Below are 22,936 nucleotides of genomic sequence, written 5' to 3'. Positions count from 1 at the left end.
GCCAAGGAAGATCTCAAAACCCCCATGTCATTGTAGGAGATTCCAACAGTGATAATGGAACTCCCAAAGGGCAAGGGCCCGGGCCCCGATGGCCTCACTCCAGAGTTCTACCAAGAGCATGCAGCCCTACTTTCCCCACGCCTCCTTGAGGTATGGAATGAATCACTTTGTGACTCTATCCTTCCTACCACCCTGCGAGATGCCATAATAACTATCCTCCTTAAACCTGGTAAACTGAGTAATGAACGTGGGTCTTACAGACCCCTTTCCCTCATTAATATAGATACCACAATCTTCGCTACAGCTCCCGCAAACAGGCTTCTCCCGCTTATGCCCTACATCATACACGACGACCAAGGGGGCTTCGTCGCGGGCAGGTCAACATCCTTGAACATCAGGGGACTATTCAACGTCATGGCAAGAATTTATCCTTCAGTGGAGGCAGTAGCAGTGGCACTTCATGCTCAGAAGGCCTTTGACGTGGTTTCCTCAGAATATCTGTGGGCGGTTCTCAGGAAAATAGGATTTGATCCTGAAATGATTAGATACATTAAACTCCTGTACACGTGCCCCACAGCCAGTGTCTTAGTCAACTCTCACAGGTTGCCACCCCTTAATCTAAGCAGGGGCCCACGACAGGGATGCCCACTATCCCCTATCCTTTTTGCTTTGGCCATCGAACCCATTTGTATTTGTATTTGTTTATTATTTGTATCGCGCACCGAACAAACCCTGAGGTAGCTGCGCGCTTGAAATACTTGGGGTTACATAAAAGGCAAGGCAGATCACACTTGCAATATACAATAGTGTGCAAGAATAGTTACAAGAAATTTACAGAGGACCCTGGTTACAGATGGATCAGTGCAGTTAAATGGACATGGGACAGTTATACAAGAGTCAACAAGGTGGTAGTGATGGCCTCTGGAGGAGAAGGTTTGTTACTCAGCCATTCTTTTATTTTGCATTTGAATGGAATGTGAGGAAGGAAGGTTCTTGTCTGAGGGGAATGGGGAGGGAGTTCCAGCATTTGGCAGCTTGGACAGGGAAACTGGCTCCACCAGCAGCCTTGAGGATGAATTTTGGTACCACAAGGCTATGCGAGTGGGCTGACCTGGTGGCTCGAGTGGGTTGGCGTTTATGGATCTTATCAGAGAGGTATTTGGGGGCCGAGTTCGAGAGGCATTTGTGTGCGATAGCCAGTGTCCGTAAGGAAATTCTGTCTCGGATGGGCAGCCAGTTTGTATGGTCTCTGATGGAGGAAATGTGACATGATCTAGGTAGACTGAGAGCTGCTCTTAGAGAGTTGTTCTGCAGTACCTGCGGTCTGTTTAGGTTGTGTTCAGAGGACCCTAGGAATAGTGTGTTACAATAATCCAGCTTGGATAGTGCCAATGCTCTAGCTAGCGTGAGGCAGCTGGTAGGGGATAGGCACGATTTACAGCTGTAAATCAATTTATTAGCCTAGGATGTGGAGGTTGGCACGCTGCTAACTTGTCTTTTGAGGGACAGTGTTGAGTCAAGGTAGACCCCTAAAGTTTTTATCTTTTTAGATATGGTGATCGTATTGCCATCAATGTTAAAGGAGACGTATCTATGGTTGAGTTTGTTCAGCCGAACTTGGGTGCCTACGATCATTAGCTCGGTCTTATCGTTGTTGAGACATAAGCTGTTGGTGGCCATCCATGCTTGGATTTCCAGGTAGATGTCATTTAAAAGTTTTGAATCTTGATCGCAGCAACCCGTGAGGATGATACAGACTTGAGTGTCATCTGCATAATTATTGTAGATGACACCCAATTAAAATATTGTCCAGAGTGGGGGAATACACATGAGCCTTGGGGAACTCTGCAGAGTGTCAGGACTGGCTCTGCTGAAGCTGAAGGGGAGAAGACTCTAGTGGTACGATTGGAAAGAAAAGAGTAGATCCAGTCCGAGGCGTCAGGGGAAAAGGCTGCGGCTGAGGTGAGGTGTTTTGTATGAATTTGGTGGTCAACGAGGTCGAAGGCAGCAGATTGGTCGAAGAGTAGGAGAATTGCTAACTTGCTTTTCTCTATTGCCTCGTCCATTTGGATCTTAAGATCTAGGAGTGCAGTGTCAGTGCCGTGTCGGGGTCGGAAGCTTGATTGTCGGAGGCCAAGTAGTTTGTTTTCTTCTAAGTGCTTCTGGATTTGCAAGTAGACTACCCGATCTAAGATTTTTAGAAGTAACGGGACCGTTGTGATAGGCCTATAGTTGGTGGGGATGTTAGGGTCAAGGTTGTTTTTTTTTTTAGGAGTGGCATGACCCAAGCTTGCTTGAGGTTGTCTGGCACTTGATTGGACGAGAAGGATGTATTGATCAAGGTGGTGATGAAAGGGGCCAACGTTTTAGCTATGTCCTTAACGATGGCGGCTGGGCATAGATCCCCCTGGCAGTGAGAGGGTTTGAGACTTTTTATGATGTCTTCTACTTCTTTGGCTTCCATGGCTGACATGATTCGGTCCCGTCACGCCCACAGGGGTATCCGCCTCAGGGGCGGACCGAAGATAGTATCACTATACGCAGATGTCATGCTATACATCAGGGACCCCCAAGAAAACCTTGACTCTGTTCTGCGAGATGTGACTCACATGGGTGGCTTCACAATCAATTACAACAAATCAGAAATATTTCCACTCACAAGTAAGACCAAAAAACCGAATAGAATGTTCCTTCCTACGCTGGTCCCCCAATGGAGTTAGGTACCTAGTGGTAAAGGTGTCCAAGACAAAGCTATCCTTAATATCGGACAATTATTTTTAACATGTTTTATTGGTTTTAGCTTGCATATACAACGGTAGAGTGCATTTTATCACATCAGATATTGTTACAATAAAACCTAACCAACAAACCCAATCCACAACGCCCATCCATCCTACCCTCCCACAATCCCACCCTTCTACCCTGCTTGAATTACTAGCTCCAATTGTAAGTTTGTGCTAACTGCTTCGGTACTGATCCATAGGGATTTCCATGCCATGGCAATTCTGCGTTTGGCCAATATGTACGCAAAGTCTTTCATTTTATCTATGTGTCGTGCAGATTTAGGGCGCGCGGAAATCGTCCTAACAGACAAGCGGCTGGAGAGATCACGTTCATCTGGAGCCCTCCCTTATTCTTTCTAGTTTCTATACCTGCCCAATATTCTTGTACGTTGGAGCATGCTCAAAACACATGCAGCATACCAGTTTCTGTAGCAGCATATCTTGGGCAGCGTTGCGTAGCAGAGACTGGGAACTTTTAGATTCTCAATGGGGTCATGTATGCTCTGTGCGTTACAATAAGTTGGATCACTTGTAGCTGTGCATTACGGGACACTGTCTTATGGTATCTCAGTATCTCAGCCCAGTGTGCATCTGAAAATGGGGCACATAGTTCCTCCTCCCAGTTATGCTTGGCTACCAGGTCGGTAAGGGGTCCCCAGTTAACATGAGGTCATATAGCCAAGAGATTGCGTGTGCCCCTTCCGAAATGTCACACAGGATGTCAATAACTGAGTGTTTATGAAGTATTTTGCTGTAGGTGGGCCATTTACGTGTGATCTCTTCCCTAATAGCACAATATCACAAGTATTGGCCTTGAAGTAAGCCAGTGCATTTTGCCAGCTCCCGAAAAGGCACAAGGGAAGTGTCGTGGAGCAAATCTCCTATTTGGCTATCCCATATTCTTCCCAAACAGTGCTTATTCCCAAATACACTTGGGATCCCGCTGAGACTGTTGATACTAAAGGGATCTGCACCGAGAAAGGATCCCGAAGTCCTATCAATGTGTGTGCTCTATCCCATACTTGAATACCCAGCGACACGAAGGGTGTAATTCACAGAAGGTTTTTATAATGGCAAAACCCTGTTGGAAAACGTTCTATGAATTAGGCACCAAGTGTGAGCATTGGTGGTCTCGAGCCTTTTGCTCCACACAATTTCTTTTAAGAAGAAATGCCGCATGGCTGGTTGCAGTAACTTCTTGTCTGCGGTAGGGTCATCTGCCTACCAGTCTGCTACGAATTGCAGTTGTCCCGCCACATAGTATAATTCGAAGTGTGGGATCCTAATGCCCCATTCTTTGTTCAGACTATGTAGGGAGGCCAGCGCAATTTTTTTTTTTTTTTTTGTGTTTTATTGGTTAAGTATAGTTAAACCTTTAACATTACATCCTTATTCCTTTAGTAAAAAAAAAAAAAAAAAAAAACAATGTTCCTTTGTTAAAACTTTGTTAAAACTTCCCTAGATCCAATTGTCATCAGGCAATAATTGTCCCGTCATTGACTTAATCTCTCCCTTTTCTTATGATCCACAGCCTCATTTATTCAAGATTTGGGCAATCAAAGTAATTCAGCACTTAAGTATCTAGGACTACTCGTAGCGTTCTCTTACAGATCAGATTCTTATTCCTCTTGATTCAAGTTTAACATCTCAACAAATTTCAATGCATCTAGAGTTTTGCCAATTTTTTCCGCAGTGAGGATTCTTTCCCAATAACTTTCTTCCGTCTCCTCAGTGATATTTATTGTGTAACTTCCCATATAGATCTCTCTTTTGCATTTTAAAGCTGGGCAGATTAACATAACATGTCTAATCGTTTCCAGTTGGTCCTTCCGTTTGCAGAACCGACAATATGCAGCTGTTCTGTCAATTTGTCTTCTTTTCCATTTCACTTCTCTGCTATTCCAAATATTAAGTCTGCAACGCAGCAGCAAATCCCGGTAGCGTTCAATTGGAAATTTCAACAGATATGGCGGTAGGATATTCAAGCCTTTTTTTTCCCAGATGATGTTATAGCATAGATTTCTTCTCAATCTTTGTTCCTGGGTTTTCTCCCAATCCTTTTCCCGAATAACTCTTTTTGCTTTGTCCGGGTTATTCTTTAGGGTATCCTCCTCAAGATTTAGTTGTTCCAACTGTGCCTTGCAGCTGCTTTTCCAATCATTAAGCATTTTGTCTTCATTCCGGATGTTCGTCTTGGCTAGAATTTCAAATGGTTTTGGTGGTATATCCAAAATGCACTTTCTATACAATGATAAGGTTTTCCAGAGTACGACAGAGTTTATTGATTGGAGTCTGAGCTCAGTTCTAATGAGCTCCACTGGTAATGAGGTTGGTAGGCGCAACATTTTCCGCCAAAAATATGCTTCACAGAGATTCCAAACCTCCCATCTAAGGGCTACGAGTGCTTCCGTGCCATAAGTGATGACCGCCAACACTTTTTGCTTGTAGAAGGTTACAATTGGAATTAAAGAAAACTTCCCATATCTGCGATGTAGGCAAATCCCTTGATTTGTTAGAGCCACTAGTTTTTCCCGGATCAGACAGTAGTGCGCCTGTTCGTTGCTGTTTTTGTTTATCATTATCCCCAGGTAGAGTGTCGTTTCCACTTCTTCTACATTCTGGTTCTCTAATGACCATCGTATTGTTTTACCGGACTGTCTCCTGCCCCGGCTTGATTTCATTGTTAAGATCATGGATTTTTTGATATTCATCTTCATGCTATTTTCTTTTAAGTAGTTGTTAAAGGATTCGATCCGTCGTTGTAGACCTATTGGTGTTTGGTCGATGAATACCGCATCATCAGCGTACAGCATCCAAGGTATTTCTTTTCCATTTATTGTCGGTGGAAATGCACGAATCTTCTCCTGAGCTATGTTCATATCTGCCATGTATAGGACAAAAAGGAATGGGGCTACTGCACAGCCCTGCTTGATTCCTCTATAGGTTTTAATCCTCCTCGAAAGTCCCCCATTGCTTGTAATTTGGACTTGAATTGAGGTATCGGTGTACAATGTTTTAATAGCTTCAAGTAGATCCTTAGGGCATCCCCAATTTCTCATTTTTAACCACAAGAGCTCTCTATTGATTCCATCGAAGGCTTGTTCGAGGTCAATAAATGCAAGATAGAGCTTTTTTTTCCCGGCTAATGTCTTTGCCTTCAACAAGTTGATCAAAAATAGATTCAAGGCGGTGCCAACTCCACTTACAAAGGCTGTTTGTCTTTCGTCAAGAATTTTTGCCTCGGTGGCCCATTTTTTTAGATCTCTCAGAAGTAGTGACGCAAATAGCTTGCCAATAGAGTCTAGGAGTGCTATGGGCCTGTAATTCCTAGGGTTTTCGCGATCACCCTTCTTATATATCGGTACTATATAAGCCTCCGTCCATGTAGCTGGTATTTGTTTGGTTTTCATGATTTGTTGAAATAATGTGTATATTAGCTCCGTCCAGGCCTCACAATTTTCTTTTAGTAATTTGTTGGAAATGCCGTCTGGACCGGCTGCTCTTGAGGTGCTAAGTTTTTTTATCAGGGTTCAGATATCATCCTTATCAAAGTTCAAGGCCCACGGAGTTGAGTCCGAGATCTCTTTAATAGCTTTTCCCCCACTTTCCGCTTCATAAAGAGTAGTGTAGTGTTCGAACCATTTATCTTCTGAGACCTGATTAATACCTACGGCAGATTGATTGTGCTCTCTGTCGTTAAGTAAGTCCCAGGTACTTCTAGCGTTGTTTGTCGATATGGCTGCTATCATTTTTTCCGCGTCTCTCTGCAGTCTTAGATACCGAGTTTGTCTCAGCCAGTTTTTATATGTTTGTTGACATTTTCTCAGGAGCTCGTGTCTTTCTGAGCTGTTTATCTTTTTTATGCGTCTCAATTCTGACCTGTATTGTTTCCTTCTTAACACAAGTTGTTCATCATACGTATGTTTATTTTAATGTTCTTTTTTTTAGTTGGATCATACTTAATCTCATGGGCTTCCAACAGCCATTTGTAGTCAACTAGCTCTTCATTGTTGTTTATCGCTTTTTTGTATCCTAGTACTAGATTCGGGATTGCCCGATTTTTAATTCTCAGACGATTTTTTCCTCCTGTAACCTCAGTTTCCATTGTTCTTTCAATTCCTCTGTTAGATTTTATTTCCCAAACGATTTCGGTTGCTAACAGACAGTGATCACTGCTAGTTTGTTTTGTTATTGTGAAGGAGAGTATCCGCTCCAGTGTATTTCCTCCCACAAAGCAATAGTCTAAGCAAGCACCTGATTTCCCACTGTACCAAGTATTGGCCCCTTGAAGATCTCCCTTAGTCTGGCCATTTAACATCTTCATCTCACGGATTCTCATTTCTTGCATCCATATTTTTTCCTTTCCTAGCAGATGATCAGTAGCTTTGATCTTACCATTTTTGTCTAGGATTTTGATATTTAAATCGCCATTTAATATTATCAGCTGGCCATTTCCCTCCATGATGGATTGATCAATTACCTCCGTGATTGACGTTAAGAAGTTCGTCTGGCCCTGCATATTCTCGCTCCAGTAGATATTGATCAGGACCATTTGTTTTGGGATTTTCGGGGAATCCACTTCAGATGTCACTTTCAGGATTTGCACATAGGGGTTTGGTGTCAGATGTTCTATTACTTTTAGTGGACATTCCAATTTCTTGAGTATCATGAGGCCTCCAAACGGTCTTCCCTTTGGTCCCTTCCTAGCCGGGTTTGTGTATACCTCATAGCCCTCGCATATAGGGGATTTACGTAGCCATGATTCTTGTATTGAGATAAAATCATATTGGGTCAGGAAATCGCATTTAGTAGAGAGCAGATGTTTGAAACCTCTTGTGTTCCACGATGCACATAGGATCCGGGTCTGCTCATTCTCCGTACTCTATTGTTTCTTCTTGGAAATCAAGGCATTTGCCATCCAGGCCCATTCCTTTCCCTGGTTGTTTACTTTAGTGGGTTTGTTCTTATCCATCTTTAAGTTTTCCGAGTTATCCACTGTGAATCTCAGGGTTTTCAATATCTCTTTATTCTTTTTAGTTGATAAAGACTCTTCCTCCTGAGACTCTTTCTCATTTTTACTTTTTTCATTATTTTTCTTCAATTTCACCCCCGGAGTTATTGATCTTGGTCTTACTGCGATTTCCTTTTTTGTCTTTTTTCTTTGTTCTGTATGGGCTTTTTCTTTTAATTGTCTAGGTTCCTCGTCTAAGTCCTCCAGTCGGAACCCTCTTTTTCTTAAAGTGTCTGATGCATCCAATAGTTTCTGCTTTATATTTTTAGATGACAAGTGCAAGATAACTTGGTCCAGCCTGTGTTCCTTTGGGAATTCCACTATTTTTATGTCTTCCGTTGATATCGTCCTTGGTGACAGGGCTTGCTTGCAGAGCTCCACCACGTACCTTCTATTTAAGATCACCCTTCTTGGTCCATTTTCAGCTGTTTCTAATTTTAGATAATATCCTTTGCATAAAATGGTTTTCTTCAGGGGTGATCCTAGCGGTAGTTCTTTCCTTTTCTTGACTTCATAGTCCTTTTTTTTTTCCTTATCAGTTGATTCTTTAAGACAAGTGTTGTTCTGGATTTTTTTTTCAATCCTCCCTCCCTTCACCATTTCTTTTCTTTTTTGTTCCAATGTCTTAAATCTAATAGATTCCTGGTCAGAGTCCAATTCAATTTCATTTGTACCTGGTCTTCGTTCTTTTTCCCTGATGTTTTCTTGGGCATTTTTCTTGTGGGGTTTTGACTTCAGGTCTTCCTTAGATTTTTTGGTTAGGTCTACTGTATCCCAATTGTCTAAAGTTTGCCAATCCGAGGTACTTAAGCTATCCCAGTCTTCCTTCTCACTATCAGATTCCATCAGCTCAATGAGGTCACTCAAATTCGCTTGCTGCTCTGGATCCTCCCTGCTTTCTTCCCTTAACTCCTTTGCTTGATCTTTTAGTCCCTCGGACCCTATATGACTACTCATACTCATCTCTCTTCTAGATTTCTTGGCACAATTTGTGTTTTCTCTTCTTGGTGGAGTTCTTAGATTTCTCAAAAAGGCTCTTGAACCATTTACTTTACGTTTAAGGGATTCATTTTTGGGTTTTTTCCCTTTTTCATTCGATGCACTCGTAATCTCCTTACCATTTCGGTGATTCGGATCCTTCGGTGTCGCCCCAGCAAATATTGCAAAAGAAGATCGTTCTAGATTTGTAGAGTTCAGCTTGTTAGTCTCCTTTATCCCGGACGGGATCAGGATCACCTCTTCCTGTTGTTGTACCTTTTGATTCGGGAGGTTAGTTGCATCCTTTTTCAATTTCATTGGTCCCTTGCCTTCTTTAAGCTTTGTGTCAGGACAGTCCTCCTTATGCCTTTGGTTGTTATGTTTATGGGTACTTCTCATCCATTTACATTCTTCCAGGACCGCTTCCATTAATACAGATTTATCAATCGCATCACGTCTAGCTAGATCACTGAGGCGAGATTGCCAAATTTGAGTTAATTCAGCTTCTTTGTTTGTTCTTTCATTTAAGCTCTGCAGGGCCGAGGTCATATTAACATGATTCTCTTTTATTTGAGTGTTGCTGATGGTTACCTCTTGAATAGAGTCTTTAAGTTCCTCATAGAGCTTAAGAAAAGGGGCTAGTGTTATAGTTAGCGATGACATAACCACTTTTTCAATATGGTTCAAATCTTTTTCTCTTTCAGTTTTGCAGGCCTCAGTTATTATCCCTAGGATTTGTTTATCCCATGTGTCTCCCGTAGGCCTGTTTTCCTCTTCCCAGTTTAAGCGGCTGGCTAGATTACTTCCCGTGTGATCCTTTCTTACTTCAACCTTTTCCATATCTTCGTTCACCCTCGCCACTGGCAAAGTTTTATTTCTGTCGTCCCAAAGTGGCAAGTGAGTTCCTTTCAGGGCTGTCCTATTTTCTCGAAGGCCAAAAGGAGATATGACGGTATTCTCAAACTGTTCTTTATCCAAGGCAGCCATTTTTTCATTGATCAGGCAGAAACTCCTTCTTTTTTCTCTTCCAATTTTATCCGTTATTGTAGTGATGTCTTGCATGATTTTATCTGCCAGGCTAAGATTACTCAAGCTTGCCGGTGCAGTGTCTGCTGCACTGTTATTCAATCTTTCTAACGGCCTCCGCCCTCCCAAGCGAGAACTAATGGATCCTGTGTCATAGTTATCTGTAAGAATTCCTTTATTTACTTCCTTTAGGGGCTTTACAGTTCGATTCCCCTTCTCCTTTGTTGGGCTAGCTGCTATGGTGTATTTCCTCAATGTGGGACTAATCCTTTCTTCCCTATATGGTTGAAAAATGTCTATCGGATCTTGCATTATCATTGAAGTCCTTCTGAGGTCAGTATTTTTATTCTGCTTGATCGAATCCTGCAGAGCGTCTTCAATATGTCCCAATTCCAGCACGTCCCATTTGTCAGCTTGATCTACTGTTTGCTGGCTATTTACAATACTAGCCACGCCAGGGCTAAATTGTGCCGCTAATGATCTTGTAGGGTTTTCTAGACTCATGTCCAGGCTTTCTTGAATTATTGAATCACTAAGATCCACCCCTATTCCATCTTTAGGAACTGTTCTGAGGGCCTCATCCTCTGTTTGTAGCGCCTTCTGATTTCCTATCGCGTCTACAAGTGGATTAGTTGACAATTGGTTTGACTTTGTTATCTCCTTTCCCTGTGTGGAGCTAGTGTCCTTACCTGCTGACATTTCAGCAGGTAGAGCTACTTTCCCCTTGCGAAAATCCTCAATTGCTATTTCAGCTACTTCATTGGATTCTAGAACGCTTTGTTCAGTTTCTTTCCTCTCACAAATCCCATCAGATACCACCTCTACCTGGCCTGGAAATGATGATGGGGAAAGAGTTTTTGTGATTTCTCTTTCCGTGGCGGTAGTACATGCCATGGGTAGTTCTGGAGAATTAGGTGCCAACCACAGATTGTCACCGTTTTCCGCCGGCTGTGAGAGTGCTTTCTCCATATTGGATTGATTGTCTCCCACTGATAAGCTTTTTCTTTTATCAGTGCCAAATGGTAGTCGGCTTTGTTTTAGCATCGTGGGTCTCAGGGTTTGCTCCGGGCTCCCATTTGCTTCTGGGAGTGAAGCGAATCTCTCTCTTACCTGCAGGCGTGTTCTTAGTCCTGTTGCTTGTGTACCCTTTGAGATCGGGATTGACTTCATTGTCTCGAAGGGGTCTTCGTTATCTCTCGCCTCAGTAGCTTCCCGCAGCTGGTAGACAAGCAATACCTGTACCGCCACCGCAAGCAGCCAAACAGCTTAACAGCTCCTCTAATCCAAAACAAACGATGCCCTTTGCGCGCCGGGCTTAGCGCCGCAAGGGTGTCCGGGGGCAGGTCTTATTGCACTTCCTGGTGTCGTCACAGAGGGCGGGCAGGGGGCGGAGCCAACTAGCGCAGCAGCGCTCGAGCCTGCACGGCTCTCTCCTCGCAGGCAGGCACCTCAAATCCTCCAACGGCTGTCAGAGGGCAGGTGGGGGGGTGTAGAAGGGTCGCAGCCACAGCTTAACAGCTCCTCTAATCCAAAACAAACGATGCCCTTTGCGCGCCGGGCTTAGCGCCGCAAGGGTGTCCGGGGGCAGGTCTTATTGCACTTCCTGGTGTCGTCACAGAGGGCGGGCAGGGGGCGGAGCCAACTAGCGCAGCAGCCCTCGAGCCTGCACGGCTCTCTCCTCGCAGGCAGGCACCTCAAATCCTCCAACGGCTGTCAGAGGGCAGGTGGGGGGGTGTAGAAGGGTCGCAGCCACAGCTTAACAGCTCCTCTAATCCAAAACAAACGATGCCCTTTCCTGCTCTGGCCGTTCTGCCATAAGAATCCCCTGCAGAGGGTGTCAAGGGACGTGAAAAAGGCTTTGGGAATGTAGTACGAGACATTTATAAAATAGTGCAGTAGCCGGGGGAGAACCACCATTTTCAGCAACGCTGCTCTGCCCATTAAAGGGGACGTTTATTCCAGAATCTCATCAAATTCTTAACCCTCTCTAGAGCTTGTTATGGGCATGTTCTAGCACCGGATCATGATAAATATGCACCCCTAAATATGTGAACGAGTCCACGCTCCATTGTAGCGCCAGGACCGGCAGTTCCATGAGTGTCTTTTTGGAGAGACTTGCCAGTGGCAACAAAGATGATTTTGCTACATTGGTTGCGATACCCGAAAGCTCAGCAAAAAGGACAAGACCCTCTAGTCTTAGTTCCAAGCTATATTCCGGATTTTGAATGTATAACAATGTGTCATCAGCGTACATAGAAATCAAATGCCTTGTGCCATTATTGGCTATACCTGCTGTGATATATTCTATTCTTGGTGTATTCCGCAATCGGTTCCGTAGCTAGGATTTAAAGCAAGGGAGATAGCGGGCAACTGTGCCTGGTGCTTTTTTTACGAGCTGCCAAGCATCTGAGATACGTTTACCCCTCCTGACTCGTGCCATGGGTTTGGCGTATATCAATTTTACCCACCTAATTAACCTTTGGCCAAAGCCAAATTTATGCAGTGTAGCGTAAAGCCACTCCCATCCAACTAAATCGAATCCTTTATTGCATCCAGCTTGGCGACCACACAGGGAGTATCCCAGTTCGCAGTACTATCTATAACATGATGCAGTCGCCTCAGATTCCAGGACATAGTCCTGCCTGGTACAAAGCCAGTCTGGTCGGGGTGTACGAGCTTAACCTGTTGGCCAACAGTGCCGTCAATATCTTACTGTCCTGGTTGAGCATGGACAGGGGCCAATATGATCCACACTCCAACAGCGATTTGTTGGGTTTTAAGATGGGAATAATTATAGATTCCCTTAGTCTACACGGGAGGACACCCGACACAAATGACCCTGAACACGTCCATGAGGGGCAGGACTAATTCCTCCATGAATTCTTTGTAAAACTCACTGGGTAGACTTCCATAGCCTGGGGTTTTGCCCGTGGGCAAGCATCGTATTATGAACAAAAAAAAAGAAGATTCAAACTTCTGAACCCTCCCGTCCCCTGCACACTGTTTTGTGTTGGATAAACCAACTACTATAATTTAAAGAGAGTAATTCTTTAAAAAATTCAAATGTAAATAATGATTTTCAACCACAGCAAGTTTTGTAAAACACATTTGTCTATATATATTTTGTTTAGAATACAAATTAAATACAAAAAACAGTGGCAATATTTTTACAGGGAAGAGACAAGTTGAAGAAATGTTGACAGAAGTCTGCTTTCAAGTGGCAACGCGTTTCGAGGAAGGACACCTCTTCTTCATAGGCCTAAACAGACTATAAACAGATATATATATTACAAAAGAAGTTGGTCAAATTTGATTGCACATTATACCATAAATGCTGAGTAGTCTATACACAGGAAATAAATTGGAACACTTTTTGGTTTCAAAAGTTTAAACAAAAACAGTTCTAATATATTTACATCAAACTAAATCTTCGGTACATGAAACTAGAGTACACTCCTGTTTTCTGCAAGAGCAAATAAGTCGAGTCTTAATTCTGAAATGGCCAGTTGTCTGATGCCCCTATAAAGAGGGGTATTGGGCTTGAATGGGAAGGGGTCCCGTGAATCCAATGACCCTCCAACGAGAATACCAACCAAGCAGTTTTAAGGAATAAACGGTCAAGATTAACTGTATATGCAAGATTGAAGGTGCGAAGCGATTTCTACCACCACCAATAGGTGTGCATGTAAATGATGCAGGGGACTGCTTCAAAAGATAGGTGCTGGAGACCAACCGAATAGTACCCATTGTGGATTTAACTACAGGAGCCAGCTCAATCTTGAAAACAAAGTAAAGGTAGAGAAGACACTAATGTCAAGAATGATGTAGGACATAGTTATAGCGTGGTAAGTATGCCATGGGTCATCCAATGATAACTGTAAGACAGTAAAGCAAAGTAAAAGTATGGCAATACAACCCCAATCAGGGGGGAGGCAACGCGATATATGATCTAAATAAACAGTGAAGGTGTCTCCGCACTATACACCTAGGTACAATGGTTCTTTATGACCGTGTCATAAACCAGCCAGAGTTAATGAATGTTTAAGCACTAAAATGATGAAACATCGAAAGTGTAGGCCTCCCATTACAGAGACCGCACAACCTTCGGGGCAAGAAAATCAGAAACTAGTGTGAATAAAAATAGACCAATGGAAAGGTACAGAGCAAATATAATGAGGTAAAGAAACGAACAAGTTACACATAACTTTCACTGTTCATATAATGTGTAAGTGCTCAGTGATCTAGTAGTAGCGTATCTTGCTATACACATCTAAATATGCAGTGGGCGACAGTCAGAGTGGCCCATCTTTCGATTCATAAATCAGGGAAAAAGATATCTGTAGAGAGGAACAGCAGAAATGTTTTTTTTGTATTTAATAAAGAGTGAATTAACAAGTATAGATAGTTAAGAAATAAGGCAAATAAAAACATACCCAAATGGTTGTATGTCAGAGAATGAGTTCTATCGTGTTAACCAATCATCTGGATATATGAAACCGAAAACACTGTGTTAAAACAGCGCTGCGGTAATTCTTGCTGAGAATTCTACTGCAAAAAGAACAATCAAGGATCGATTCCTTAGCGCCAAGGCTAAAAAGGCAAAGAGAGTTGTACACACTCAGGTCTGATGGTGTAATACTTTGTAGAGGGTCCCTAACGTTCTGTACTAGATGCGATGATTCTTACCTGGGGCCGCGGATCAAAGCGCAGTCCTGAACTCGCACAGAGGCATCGGCGACCGTTACCATGGTGACGACGTACGCCATTTTAAGAGGGTTTACGCGGTACACGTATCACGTGATATCCAATACGGATACTCGGGCTAATGGAACTAAAAAAGGAACAAAGATGTCCAACTAAGAATAGCTCGGCGGCCATGTTATAGTATTTCTCAAGTGTAACCAAATAGCATATCATCCTATTATCCGGAACGGATGACAGAGAAGGTAATGTTCAGTTAAGTGAAATCTAAAAAAAAAAAAAAGGGGGGGGGGAAACCAAGCAATTAGAAAAATATATATACATATATACAAAAAAATAAAATAGCAAAGAGTATCGAAATTGATTCCCTCTTGTGTGTGACAGTGGTGCCCTGTTGTGTGCGGACTGAATGGATGGGCTCCCGTTTCTCTTCCTGGTTGTATAGCCATGCCAACAACCTGCCCGGTTTGTCCCCTTCTGCATGCTGCCTTTCAATATATTTTGAGTAATAATACATTTGTAACCTCTCCCAATGTCACAGGCATTTCTGCCTCAGCGCCAGCACTTCCGCATCGTCATCTCCCAAGCCTGCGTGGGTCTGTGTCAACCTTTGAATTTCCTCTTCTGTGGGGGTCAACTCTTTATTAATCATAGCCTGGATGCCACCTGATTTAGCTATGGTGGTACCCCTAATGACCACTTTAAGGGCGCTCCCCCAAGGTTCCAGCGCTGGGCACACTACCAGAGTTTTGTGCGAAAAAGTCAATAATATTGTGCCCGATATGCTCCTGAAAGGGGACATCATACAGCGATTCACCCCTTAGCCTCCAGGTTGGTATTGGGGGCATAGGGAGCAGGAGCGGGGCATGATCTGACAAAAACCTTCCCTTGATACTCAGTGTGACAAATTCATGGGATATTTCCTTACCAACGAAGAAGTAATCGAATCTAGTGTGGACCACCTGTAGCGCAGAATAGTGCGAGTATTGTCTGTATAGCGACCGCCAGGTGTCTATCGGATCTAAGGATGCCAGAGGTGTTCGTAGGGACCTAGCAGGGGGGGTTGCCTTGTGCAACTTGATATCTGACCTGTCCAACAGGGGATCGATGACATAATTGAAATCACCCCCCCCCAAATGATGTTGCTACTTCTGTAGGGGCCAGGCCTCGAATATAGTGTTTGGAAGAATGCTGCGGTGTTGTGGTTAGGGGAGTATGTGTTGATTAGACAAGTATCAGTATTTTCTAAGAGCCCCCGCACAAGCACCATCCTGCACTCATTATCGGTCTTGATTTGGGTCACCTTAAGAGGCACAGTTGGCACTATACAGATTAAAACCCTTCTGCCGTACTCAGAGTACGGGGAGCCAACCAATTGTCTCTTCCATTTCTTTGCCAGCGCACCTTTGTCTGTCCGCGGTTAAGTGCAGCAGGGCTATATCCATTTTACACCTGCACAGATACGAATATAATCTGTTTCTCTTCACATAAGCATTCAAACACCTGACATTCCAGGTAAGTAAGGTCACGTTAGTGGCCATGAATACATACTCAGTATGGAGAGGCTCCCTTTCCAGGGCCCAAAAGCCACCCCTTCAGGATTCCAGGTCAGCAGGCGATTCCATGTGTCATTGCAATAGTGTGTTTCAGGCGCTAGATCAGGCACAGCATAATCCTCCCCCTTAACTTCCCCAACAGTTCCAACTATGAACAATCGCCCAGAATTGCCACTCATGCTCGGGCGTATCCGCCTCTCTCAGTCACCCCTGGCACATGAATCAGGGGCCTATGCGCAAGTGCATGGGCTCAAAAACAAGTGCCCCATAAATGAATTTCGTAGGGGCGGGCCGGCAACCATGGCAGGCTAGTTCTCCTCTCTGAAGGGCGATGATCAAGTCAGTAAGCGAACCCGCCTTAGAAAGCAAATGGAAGCACAAGTGACCATGTTTCGCAAGATTTCAACTATTAAGTTAATAACCCACTTATCCTGGTGTCTCTAATTGGTACTCAATAATGTTTCGGGTCCAACAAGGTGTAGCAATTGTGCATCTGACTTTAGGCATTGCTCGCCGCCGACTCCTTGGATCTCTTTTGTGGCGGTGGTGCATCCCCCTCATCCCTCGTGGGGCCTATACCCTTTTGGTCCATCCACATCTGTGCCCCTTCCGGCTGGTCGAAGAACAGGGCACGATTATTATGCAGGACTTTCAGCCGGGCGGGGTACATCGACATATTTCGAGCCTGCCCGCCTAAGCGGAGCTTTTGCTGCCGAAAAGTGGGTGCTGCGCTTCTGTACTTGAAAGGTGTAGTCTGGGTAGACAGCCAAGTCTGTTCACGCTCTGCGCAGCTTTCCCCCTTGCCTGGAGTGAGACAGTATTTTTTCCCTGTCTTTATAATTGAGAACTTTTGCAATTATCAGTCACGGAGGGGCGCCTGCTGGTGGTCTTCTGGTGAGGGCTCTATGCGCTCTTTCTATTGTGAAGCCCTGCGACAAGTTCCCAGGACCAATTTCTTGCAGGAGCATATTTTCCATATATGCTGTAGGATCCGAGCCCTCTTCGCCTTCCGGCAGGCCAACGATATAGATGTTGTTCCTACGGGCCTACCTTCCGCCCTGTTTTCAAGTAGCTTGATTTTCTGCTGCAAGATGTGGATGACTTCGTGTATCTCCTGTATCAATGTCACATTTTCTTTGGTTTGTTGCTCTAGACTCGTAGTACGCTTAGCAAGTTTCCTTACATCATGGCGTAACAGGCCTACGTCCACCTTGACTTCTTCTATATGTGCCCCCAGGGAGGCTTTCAAGACCTGATTGTGCATCTCCACTATGTCTCTCCCGTTGTCCTGGGTCGCCCCCATAGTCTCTGTGGAGGGCAGCTGCTTATTCCTGGTTTAGCCATCTAGTGTTGTTTGGCTACGAGGCATCCAGTCTGTTGCATGCGCTATACTGCACAAGATGCGCCCGCTATCATGTAGCGCTGTTTGGGGTGCAAGATTACGCCTAGTGGTTGGTGGTGCTTAGCGCGCTGTGCGTACCTCGATGAATATCCAGTCAAGGTCGTCTCATTAGAGCGGGCTGCATGTCCCTGGTGTTACTCCCAAATGCGGTGCTCCTGTGGTGTGCCAAAAGAGTGCTGCCATAGCCTTCTACCAGGTTAAATAGGAGCGCCTCCTCGTTAGTGATCTGTTGCTGGTGTCCTCACCCTGGGTGGTGGTCAGCAATAGTAAAGGTGGCAAAGCGAGAACGTTGCTCCGGGGAAGTCCAAGTTGTCACCCTGAGCCTGCTTCCATGTACTGTGGAGTTCCATTGTCCTGCACAGCACACACTGCAGGGGGCTTCTCCCCCCGCGTTACTTGCACTGCACCCTCTCAGCACATTGGTGTGCCAGTTGCTGGATGCTACCTCTCTTTTACCTCGTCCCTCACACATGCGATGGGCCAAAGCTGGAATTGCCGGGTCCCAGTGGGTGTCCACTTCCTCTCTCACCGCTCGGATCTACGTCGCAGAGCGGGAGTGCAAGCGCGGTCTCCTCACCAGGTAATGGCTGGGGGGCAGTCTTCCAATAAGCCCACAGCTGCTGGGTGTATGCGGCTGCACTCCGACACCGGCAGCGGTGATCCGTCTTGTCTCGCAGCACAGCAGTTTCGTTATTGCTGCGTCGCAATCTCAGGCGCCATCTTGGGTCCGTTCCTGTTAGCGGCTCTCGTAGTAGGCAAAGCTTCATCCTGGCAATCCCTCCTGGTTACAAATCTGGAAATTCGTCCGAGCGCACCCACAATGTTAGCAGCCTTGTCGTTGCAATGTAGAGCAGGGGATCGCTATTGCAAATACAATGGCGTTAAATTGCGGCACTTGTGTGCGACGCCGAAGGTAGTTAGACCTGAGACTGCAGTATGACACGGGTCATGGATTTATACTGAGAAGATATTTTGGGGGGAATATACCCATCTGTAACTTGAACACGTGCACTTCATAAATCCCAATTCAAGTATATACGAAGGAGTATAAACTCTTCATAATGCAATTGCAGGCAACCAACATGAGATGTGACACATTAGAATTGTAACAGCGCTTCATAGTCAGTTATGGTTCACATATTTATTTCAGTTTAACATTGGCCTTGAGGACGACTATGCTCGAAACACGTGTCGGTTGACCCATTTTGCTAATAAACCATCCATTGGAAGATTTTTTCAGAGGATATATCGAACTCACTTCTATATCAACCATATGTTTACATTATTCCAACCACTCCGTAGTAGAGCAGAATGAGTGCAGGGAACTAGTCTATTTGATGGGATCTGTGTCGTTTCAGGCGGGAGCTCAGCCCAAGAGTCAGTTTACACCATGGCTGCAAGCCACACCTCCTCCAATATCAGACAATTATGACGCTATGGAAACCTATGTTGAGAATAAGTGGACTAGATGGTGGGCACTCCCTATCACTATGGCTGGTAAACTATCCCCGGTGAAGATGGTGCTAGTCCCAAAATGATTATACATATTTGCTAATGTCCCCATCTGGTCGGGAAAACCCTTCTTCTCTAAAACACATGGACTATGTGCGCAGTTCCTGTGGCATGCTGGGGCGGTGTGGAAAAAAATTGTTGGCTATGACTTTACCTTACGACAGGGGAGGCTTTGTGGACCCCGACCTCGAGCTATACTGGGTGGCAGCACAATCACAGTATGCATCATTCTGGTATGGGGATGCTCGGCAACCACCTCACGTCAAACTGGAACACCTAGCAGTTGGCGTATCCAACCTTAAAACACTCATTATGAACCGCACATACAAAGATGACTGCCCATATGACCCAACATCAACCACATTACTAGCCTGGAGCCACATATTATCATTACCACCAAGCACAGGAATATGCTCATACTAAATGGCTCACCTTGTGGAGGTTCTCTGGATTGGAACCCACCTGGGACTCTGCACTGATAGCACATCGGAAGGAGTTGGGATACAGGACACTTGCAGACTTCTTCCTGAACGGGAAACTCATTATGCCACAGACTTGGTGAGGGGAACATACTGGATCTGGACTAGAAATACTGCAATATTACAGACTGCATGCAGCAGTGCATTCACTGTGGCCCTCCCTTCCATCTGAGCCCCCTGAAACTCAAGAGGTACAGTACATAGCCAATGCGTATGGCGCCTGTAGGATAGTGTCAATACTATACAGAATGTTATTGAACAGACAACCTGACCCTACTGCTGGGGCGTGCTCAAAGTGGTCGGACAACCTGGAAATAGTCCTGATTGACACCCAATGGAAACGCCTGTGCTCACACACCGGACAGATGTCTCCGAATTTCACGTTCCGATGTATGCAGTATAAACTGCTGAACAGACTGTACTACACTCCCCAAAAGCTCAATCGTTTCTCCCGAAGCGCACACCACTCTTGTCCCAGATGTCGATTAGATTCAGCGGACCACATGCACATGTTCTGGTCATATGTCCAATTAGGGAACTTCTGGAGTAATGTTCTGCAAACGCTCTCTGACATTGTAGATGTTCCCCTCGAACGTTCCCCACTGGGCGCCCTGTTTGGTGTGTGGGATGATATCCCGAACAAGAAAACGCGTGCATTTGTGAGCGTAGGTTGTATGATCACCAAGAGATGTGTGCTGCAGAAATGGAAACAGATCTTCCCGCCCAATTGTAAAGCATGGTTGGCGGCACTAACATGTGCACAGGACTGTGAGAAGCAATACGTGAACTCACTGCCCCTCTCTTCCTATATGGTCTGAGTTTCAAACAGACTTATCTAACCTCCACCAATGACTGATCTGAAACTACTGTAATAAGATCTCAATGCTAACACGACATGTGAGAATGAAAGTTGATATATATATATATATATGTTGGTTATCTCCCAACTGAAATCCATGGTAATGTAACTCATCTGTCTGAATATGTGCTTAGAAAATGACATGTAACCTAATGTACTCTGATATGTTTGCTAATAAATAAAAGGTAAAAAAATAAATACAAAAAGACAAGGGAGAGCCCTGGCTGCCAAGCAAAGTTAGAATCACAAGACCAAACCAGCAAAGGGAGAGAGAGTATTGGCCAGAGGGGGACACCAGGTAGCTGAAAGGAAAGACACGGTACATGCTAGATCTTGTGGTTTACCACATTTATACAAGCAGCCATTGATGAGGATGTCTAGGAAGCAACTCGATGTGGCATCCTACAATATAAAGTGAAGTGTCCTAAGGATAATACATTGCAATAGAACATTGGAAGCAGAAGTAAGAAATTCCAGTGCATTTTTTAACTTGAAGTGATGGTTTGCAAACATGAACCCGCATAATTGAGCATTGAAATCCCAAGGGAACAACCCAATCACAATCTGGAAGCTGAAGGGAAGTTTCCCACATAATACAACTGTAACAGTACCTATTATGGACACAAGAGAGGTCAACCATTGCATTCTGGATCTGAAGAAAACGTTTCCAAGCGTTTTACATTGTGAACAAAAGAGAATGTTCATGGCATTCTGGAAACAGAATTGAAGCTTCCCAAATGTAGGATAGGGCGGTTGAACATAATAATTAAAAAGGTGAAAACGAGTGGAACTGATGGGTCTGAAGTATCCACCAGTACAAAAGAGCCTTGCAACGGAGAGGGAAAAAGACTTTTGTACCCGGCAACCTGCAGGGAAGGCCTCTACAAATGTACTAATATACAAGTGAATATAAGGGATCAAAAGTGAGAAGACCCATTGCAACTTTCTATGTCGAAGAGTTTCTTTGGACTATTGTATTTACTGGGTTCAGTGTACTTACCCACAGCTCACATCCTCCTCCTAGGATAAGCCTGGCTACTCCGCCATTCTACCAGATCATTTGGGTAGTACAGACTTATACTAAGAGTTGGGGACCTGTACACAAAGGGATAGTTTTATAGAGTCTTACCTCCAGGTGGACTTTAGGAAAACCCCCCTAACAAACATAAAAATAAATAAATGAACATGTCAAATTGAAGAGATTCTAGACGCAGCAGACATATAAATAGACTCACTCTTGGGTCCACCCTCATTTGGCAAAAAAAAGCTGAAACAATATAGTTGGATTCAAAAGAGCTCAATTATGCATGTCTATTATATTGGGAGTTGCTGAAAATGGACTCGAACAACATCCGAGGTATCTATTGAAATTTCCGTCACGTCACCATTTTGACCAATTTTTAAGACTGCGCCTTACCGCACTTAAAACTAAAGAGATGCTATGGCTCAGAAGAGAGAAAGACACTACAGACAATATTTGCAGATATTGTAAACTAGAAATCGAATCATCAAAACATCTGACAATGGAGTGTACACAGACAGTCATGCAGCGGTCCTTGTTCCTTGGAAAATGTGCCCCCTTGAATGGCAACATGGAAGATTGGTGGTATACGATACTATCTGGCCACAATGCAAAGTTAACTTGTGCAGTAGTGGGCTATCTAGACATGATTCTAGTCTAATCCACCTTTTCTTTTTTTTCCTTTGCTTTTTTTAAAGGTAACTGGACTAAAAAAAAGGAAAAGAAGAAATATCTTCCATTTTGATAGAATGACTATTTCTTCTCTTTTCTCCTTTTTTTTCTCTCCTTTTCTTAGAAGTGTCTTGGAAATATGTTTTGTAATAAAAGTGTATGTAAAGCTAAATGTTAAAATACATTTTAAAAAAATATATATATAAACAAACATATGGACACTTTTTTCCATGTTTTTAGAAAAAAGGGTGCACTAAGGTTTCAGCAATGCCAATTATGCAAACCTTAACATTGGCACGTTCAAGATTTGTAGAATTAACATCTTTATATTGTGTCACTTGGAGGCTCTTTGTCTTTATTAGAAAAGTAATCACCATTTTGGTTTAATAACATGAGAACAAGCATCCTGAGTAAATTAGACTGGCGGCCTAACATTATAAATTTCTCCCTTAAACGTTGAAGCTAGCTATAAGAAACATTGTTTTGCGAGGCAACTCTACAAGGTTTCTGGTGGTTCTTAGCCAGTCAACAAAAACTAGAAGGAAGGCAAAAGAATGCAGTTGTTATCATCTCCCTTGCCAGTGCACCAGTAGTCTTCTCCAGAACACACAACACAATTTTCAGAGTACTTATTAGTCTGAAAAACTCACAGTTCATAAAAGACGTCTACACTTTACTTTGTGAAATAAGATTTTCCAACTCCTCCTTCCTCCAGAACAGGCTTTATTTAGGAAATGGACAAATTTAACCACCAGAAAGCCCTACTCACCTTTGAATCCAAATCCTCCTTTTTCCAGGCCGTGGAATCCCTGCTTTCTTCTTTATTCTTCTGCTTTATTCCAGACATTTTCTGAGGAGTGAAAAGAAGTTGCTGATAAGTCTTTGTGATAAATCATTCATGGATTTCCCCAGATAATATACCAGAACAAACACATT

At 43.9% G+C, this 22,936-nt stretch overlaps 1 protein-coding gene across 4 annotated transcripts in view; it reads right to left on the bottom strand.

Moving 5' to 3' along the window:
• The window catches only part of LOC138488560 (asparagine synthetase domain-containing protein 1-like), a 205,245-nt gene that overhangs the window by 126,569 nt on the left and 55,740 nt on the right, over positions 1–22,936 (bottom strand). For all 4 annotated transcript variants that reach the window (XM_069615634.1, XM_069615637.1, XM_069615635.1 and 1 more), the window contains one exon: positions 22,770–22,850. In XM_069615634.1, the coding sequence (XP_069471735.1) occupies positions 22,770–22,847 (78 nt within the window). In that variant the 5' untranslated portion in view covers positions 22,848–22,850. The remainder of the gene's footprint in view (positions 1–22,769; positions 22,851–22,936) is intronic.

The sequence above is a fragment of the Ambystoma mexicanum genome, chromosome 9 (assembly GCF_040938575.1).
Source record: "Ambystoma mexicanum isolate Mex_15411 chromosome 9, UKY_AmexF1_1, whole genome shotgun sequence".
NCBI classification, from domain to species: Eukaryota; Metazoa; Chordata; class Amphibia; order Caudata; family Ambystomatidae; genus Ambystoma; species Ambystoma mexicanum.
The sequence above is the reverse complement of the archived record's forward strand: the minus strand, read 5'-3'. Positions and strand labels throughout refer to the sequence as shown.